The 6,906-nt window shown below is 43.9% G+C and overlaps 1 protein-coding gene across 1 annotated transcript in view; it reads right to left on the bottom strand.

Moving 5' to 3' along the window:
- Nucleotides 1-4: 4 nt before the first annotated feature.
- The window catches only part of LOC116686039 (sodium/potassium/calcium exchanger 2), a gene marked incomplete at its 3' end in the record, with an annotated part of 48,138 nt that continues 41,236 nt past the window's right edge, over nt 5-6,906 (bottom strand). The window contains exons 8-9 of the mRNA XM_032510950.1: nt 5,986-6,068; nt 5-115 (exon numbers count right to left, since the gene is read on the bottom strand). Of these exons, the coding sequence (XP_032366841.1) occupies nt 5-115; nt 5,986-6,068 (194 nt within the window). The remainder of the gene's footprint in view (nt 116-5,985; nt 6,069-6,906) is intronic.

Below are 6,906 nucleotides of genomic sequence, written 5' to 3'. Positions count from 1 at the left end.
GCGTGATCCACAGGGGGAGGACAATGGGGATGATTAGGAGGTAGGTGAGGCGCTTGCGGTTGGACTCGGGCCAGGACAGGCTCAGAGGCTGGTCCTCCTCCTCCTCTTCCTCAGCCTGAGAGAGAGACACCCAGATCAGAGAGAGGGAGAGGAGATACAGGTTACAAATGGGTAATACCCCTGCTATTTTAGATCTGGAGCTGCCACATAAGGCTGTCAAGGTGGACATGTTGGTCCCACAATGAAGTGGAATTAATGTGTAATGTAATGCGTAATGTAAATTACCATGTTTGGGGAAAACAGCCCATTGAGTTAAAGTGTGTGCTTTAGTTCGTCTCATTGGTATACACTTCTACACAGCAGCTATCCAGAGAGGTAGGCCGCACTCTGGCAACACAAGCACTTAAAGAGGGACAAGACAACACCTGGAAGTGTCTTCGCTCTGCGTTGACCTCAAGACAGAGGACTCTGGGGACTCTGGGGACTCTGAGGACTCTGGGGACTCTGGGGACTCTGAGGACTCTGGGGACACTGAGGACTCTGGGGACTCTGGGGACTCTGGGGACTCTGGGGACTCTGGGGACACTGAGGACTCTGGGGACTCTGGGGACTCTGGGGACTCTGCCTGTCCATGCATCAGCGCCCTGTTTCACTAAACCTAGATAGCGGATTAAGCCGGGATTTCCCAGTCATCCTGGATGACTTAAGCCTTGACTCGGTTTCCCCAAAGCAGAAGCACCTGCGTTTCCATGGAGATTAATTCTGTACAGTTAGTTATGAGTCATTAGCCTGCAATAACACACAACAGGTACACACTGCGGTTCGGTTAAATACTGTTATTATTTTAATTAGAGTTGTTATATTGCTGCATAAGGACAGCTGTTTATAGAAGTGATATATATATACATATATATATATATATATGTATATATATATATATATGGCAGATGTTGATATAATTAGAAAAGGCTGATAACGTTTTAAATGAAGTCAGTGATGAAGGGCAGTATATAGAGTGCTACTCTACATGTGTGATTCTATTCTTTAACAATAACGATAATCTATAGTACTCGTCCATGTGCATTTATTTGCCATTCTTAACACACAGTGTGTGTTCTGTCCAGTCAACTGGGACTATAATTTGAGAGGATTGTACAATCATAAAACACTATCCTCATTATACAATCCTCCCAAATTATAGACTTAGATCCTCTGGACCAGTAACTACATGGTGCAGGCTACTGTGCAGTCCTGAAACAACAGGGCGAGGAAACCTTATGTGTTGCTGGAGGGGAATAACTGATGAATACTCTAATGGTTTCTAGATTTTAGAGTCTAATATTTATTTCTTTTCTATGTCCATATCTATGAGGAAGCAAAGCGTAGACAGTACAGGCCATACAGTCCAGTACAGGTGACTACCTACTGAAGCTCACTGAGAGAACACAGGGTTTGAGGGATCTGAAATATAAGACCTGTTTAAGAGTTATATCACACTTTTTTGTTAAGTACATAATTCCACACGTGTTCATTCATAGTTTTGATGCCTTCAGTGAGAATCTACAATGTAAATAGTCATGAAGATAAAAGGAAAGGCATTGAACGAGAAGGTGTAACCAAACCTTTGGCCTGCACTGTGTGTGAAGAAGCCAACTCGGCCGCTGTAATAAAACAGCGAGGAATTGCGTGGCAGACAAATGGACACAAATGGACAAACTACGCAATCGGTGTCTGTCTTGTGTATCTGTATGTTTTCTGTTGTTGCTGTTGTATTTTATGGACTGTGAGTCTAATAATAAAGGCTATCTATCTGTCTATCTATCTATCTATCTATCTATCCATCCATCCATCCATCCATCCATCTCTCTATCTCATCTATCCATCCATCATCATCTAATCTATCTATCTCCATCCATCCATCTTTTATCTATCCATCCCATCCATCTATCTATCTATCTATCCACCATCATCCACCATCCTATCCTACTATCTATCTATCTATCCATCCATCATCAATCTATCTACTATCTATCTCATCCATCCATCCATCTCTTCATCCATCCTCCATCTCTATCCTATCCATCCATCCTCCATCCATCCATCCATCCATCTATCAACATCCATTCATCCATCATCCCCTACTATCCATCATCCCCATCCTCCATCTATCTATCCATCATCCATCATCTACTACTCATCTACTCATCTATCTATCTATCTATCATCTATCTATCTATTATCCTATCTATCTATCTACTATCTATCTACTATCTATCCATCCATCCATCAACCATCCTCCATCCATCCATCCATCCATCTATCCATCTATCTGTCTATCTATCTATCTATCTGCGCAACGAGCCAGGATGCAGTGATTAGACTGGGTCGATACCTCGCTTCATCGGGTACGCTGGATTTATAAATTCTGCTTTTGTAAAAAAAAAGCCCTGTGGGGCTCACCACGGTGGACTGCTGGTGCTGGCTGCACCGGCAACCCCCGGTGCTCTGATTGGCCGTTGGAATGCCAAGTGAGCCGAGGATTGTCACCTCCGTGCAGATGAGCATAAAATAAGCTGTCGCTGTCAGAAGATGACACACGCTGAGGCACTAAATCATCTTTTTTATGGCATAAGCCTACCTGACCTGTTTAGCTTCGTACCTACTGCGGCAAAAGCAGACTCTCAATTGAACATTTTGCCACTTGTAAACTTTAATTTAATACTAACAACAAAGCCTTCTGAGAGCCTCCTTAGGGCCCCTTTAAATGCCATCAGACAGGGAGCTAAGGAGCCGTGGGAAAAACAAGTCCACACAGGCAGATCTGAGAGCGCAGAACACACTGCACACCTACAGTAGAATAACGTCTCCTGCCCTTTTGAAAGTGTTAGGCAATGTGCAAAAATACTGTAGACTGGCCAGAAAAACACGTGGCAGGGCCGATGTTGATACAGACGCTCAGAAAATCATTTAACAGCTTTGATGACATCAGCCGAGCACGCCCAGAGAGCGAAGCGGAAATCTTTAAAGATGGCTACTGCATCATATGGAGCTCATCCTGCTGTGACAGCCACCGCTGTCGAGCATTGCCTGGTAACCTTGGTAATCAGAGCTGCCAAACAAAAGGCAGCGCCTGCATCGCTTACGCTCAGCATTTTGATTTCTCCTCTCCGCCGTATCCAGATGGCTGCATTGTTGTCTAAAACCAAAAAAAAACAGAGGCTTCAGAAGGATCCACCCTGAACCACGCGCACTGCTTTTTGTAGATGTAAAGATGCAAGGTTTCCATCAGTGTTACTATGCGTCGACTGCAGTGTGTGTGGGGTGATAACAGCAACAGCGGCTCCTTCTTATGTCCTAGCAGGACGCCTGGCATTATATTGCATGCATGTATGCCCTGCAGCTCTTTCATGGATGTGTTGACTGCGTGCAGGTGACTGGTTCTGCTTGACACAGCCCACTGTGAGTCTGTCATTTATCTATTTATGCTTTACCTGCCTACTCTCCTAAAGTACCCCGTGGAGACGGTGCTCCCTTCTCTGAGTTGGCTCCCAAATGCCAGCCCCTTGGGGGTTTTTCCTGCCCTGTGGCGCCTCAGTCGGCAACACTGCCAACTCCGAGCTTAAAGGCACTGACTTTTACCAGGCTCAACGGAGCTGCGAGGGGAGGCGTGACATTTGCTATTTCTTCTCTTCCTCGGAGGGAAGTGTGTGCGCCGGGCACCCGGTGTGAGGCAACAAAGCTACAAGAGTTGAAATGCTCATAAAAACATGTAAGCACATAAGCACAGCGGCAGAAGGACTGCGCCCTGATGCATTTGCATTGCTTTGTTGGTCCAACTTTTAACATCGTGGAATGGACAAAATGCAGCCATCTAGCTAACATGACTTTGATATTTCCATGCCCAATCCTCTTTGTGAATAAGTAGTCACACGGCACAGGTGTAATCTGACAGACAGAAGCTCAGTCCCTCATTTACTTTAATAGTTTGACTTGTGTTGACAGTTGCAATGGTGTGAATAGGAAATCCTCTTTTAACAAAGAGGCTCCATCTGGATATGAACTTCTCATTAAGTAAAAAAGAAACCCACGCTACACACACAGAGATGACCGTTGGTTATGATTTTCTTTAGTTTCCAGGTATGTTATTAAAGAAGTAATCACTAGAGCTTTACGCTCTCATAAATATTCCAAATGTTTGCTGCAAGTAGAAAATGTATGTAATGAGTGTATTTTTTACGGAACAATTTGCTGCGAGTCATACCCTGAATGTGCCGATCATTTATCTTCACAAGAAAAAAAAAAACATTATTAAATTAGAACCAGATGAAAGTATGTTTTACAATATTGCTTTTGATAAAAAATAACCCCTTTCGTTTGGGAAATGTTGCAGTTTGAGGATAATTGCTGTCAGCACAGCTCTCTAAAGGTTTTAACAGCAACAAAAAGGAAATTGTGCTAGAAAGTCTGCTGATGATTTAAGATAGACCTTAACCATCTCCTTTTTCCCCAATCTGGGTTTCCAAGACATCCAGGGGGAATTGAACAATTAATATGACGAGGCTCCAGCAGCATATGAGGTGTAAGCTGCCTCCAGCTCCACACCTCTAATAATAGCTGCATGTACAATAAGGCATGCCAATAAGCATCCAGATTCCCCAAATCCAGTGACTCGCCACCTGAAAAAAGCGTTTCTATAGTCAAATATTAAGTTTTCTGCCTTCAATGCAAGATTCAATGCAAGTCTGAAATCTTTCTTAGGTAGGCTTCATTTTGATAAGCACAAATATTTTCAACTTTAGGACAGAGCATGACAATTATTTTTGTAAAGACTATGATTAACCCAAAAGGGAGAGATCAATCTGAGAACATTTGGAAAAGATCAATACACATATGGTGATGATGTGAATCAGGGCTCGTCTCATGCAGTCTAGAAGCTACCGTACGCATCCACACCAGACTGTATCCTACCTCGGAGGAGTGCTCAATGTGCTACACTGTCTGAAAGATCGACTTTCGTACGACTCATTCAGTTCACGCAGATTTGAAAAAAAACACTGTTTCAGTATGCAAAGACTGGGCTTCGATGGTTTTGTGGAGACCTTTAAATGCACAGCTACTCGGCATGTTTCAGATCCTTTTAAGACAAGGTCTGTTGAAATATAAAAAAAAAAAAAAAATGATGTAGTGGTGTAGTAGATCAAATGAGGTAAACTGCATCAGATCAACCCGAAGAACCGTCTGTGAGATTAGTTTTAATGTGGGTGTGTAGAGCTGAGACTTGAAACCAAATTCTGTTAAAATGATTCATCTGAAACTAAATACTTCAGCCCCCAATACCAAATTGAAAATACAACTTTTTTGCTCAGTAGCAGTCGCGGTCTTGGGGTTACTTTTGGTCAATGAAACCGAATCCAGAATCCAGAATCCAGAATCCAGAATCCAGCAGGATGACCGACACACACATCTCCTCTGCCTGCGTCCCTCTCAGTGTGTGTCTTTGAATCGCTGCCCTTTTGCCCCAGGACCGTCTGCTGGCCCGGCGGCTCACTGCGTCCCGCCATCATCGCTCATGCCGGCACAACCGCTGCCGTACGTCAAACACAACGTGTGTGTGTGTGTGTGTGTGTGTGTGTGTGCTGTGACATGCGTGCAACTGTGTTCATTTGGGGCCCCCGGCGGCGCGGAGCAGCAGGTGAGTGAGGAGTGTGATTACAGAACTCAGTGGGAGGAGGCGGGTCTTTGGCAGGTCTGGTTGAAGATGGAGGAACTCGCCCGAGTGCATGCTGGGAATTTATCAGCAGTAGTGACCTGTGCCATAGTTAATGCAACCTTCGCATCAATCCCACTCAAGGTGGAACGGAGGGATAAAGTAGCCACAAACGTCTCTTTAACTTGTATTGTCCCTCTGTTTTGCTGCAAACCGGTTAGTTAGTTTTGTGGAAGGGGGGTAGGGGGGTGGGGGGGGGGGGGGGGGTGATGACTTACCGTCTCTCCCTCTTGACCTGCTGTGCCATTCATGGGTGGTGTCACCTCCACTTCCACGCTGGAGCTGTTTGGAAGGTTCTTGTCTGCGGGAAGGGTAAAGAAGGAAAATTGAAGCAAGACTAAAGAGAGAAACTAAAGCTGGCGTTGCCTTATATGGGCATGAGAATGTGAGAGAGAGAGAGAGAGAGAGAGAGGGTGAGACAGCATCTGTTATTAGTTAATTATCATCATTAACATCGTTAGTTAACCCCGTTTTATACTTCCCCTGCAACACAATCCAGTGGAAAATACTGAACTTCTCACTCCACTACATCTATTTGAAAGCTATTACTTCAATAAGTAGGAACCAACGAATGCTTGTTTTTGTTTAATAAGTTGCATACTTTTCAATCAACTAATGAATTCATTGACCAACTGTTTCAGGATCAATTTACTGTCTCACAGAGATCTCAGTCTGTGCTTTTGGCTAATCTCAAAGTCTTTTGATGCCACTATAACGACTTCAGGTGCATAAGAAATCTCATATGTACTGTAAGAGTGCATTTAAAGATATGCATATTTATGTACTGTAAGAGTGCATATAAAGTCTGCTCCACTGTATTTGTATTTAAGTAGAAAACATTGAGGTAAATCCTAGAATCACAGGCTCATTTGGAGATTCAACTCCAAGGGTCCCAAACTCTAAAACATGAGAAAGCCACGTCTTTTTAATCAGGAAGCAGGATGAGGTGCTGTGTAAATACTGTGAAAGTATCAAAAAATGCTCAATCCAGAAAGAAATGCACACAGCAAGTATTCAGGAACTGTGCCTTTAAACCAGCAATCAGGACTTCTGTAGGGTTGTGATGACACAACTCTACATCTACAGACCGTTAGACTCGGAAACGCTGACCAATCGGAGCACACTGGTCTTTGTCGGGA

Source organism: Etheostoma spectabile, unplaced genomic scaffold (assembly GCF_008692095.1).
Source record: "Etheostoma spectabile isolate EspeVRDwgs_2016 unplaced genomic scaffold, UIUC_Espe_1.0 scaffold302, whole genome shotgun sequence".
NCBI lineage: Eukaryota > Metazoa > Chordata > Actinopteri > Perciformes > Percidae > Etheostoma > Etheostoma spectabile.
Note: the sequence above shows the minus strand (reverse complement) of the source record. Positions and strands in the feature narration are given on the sequence as shown.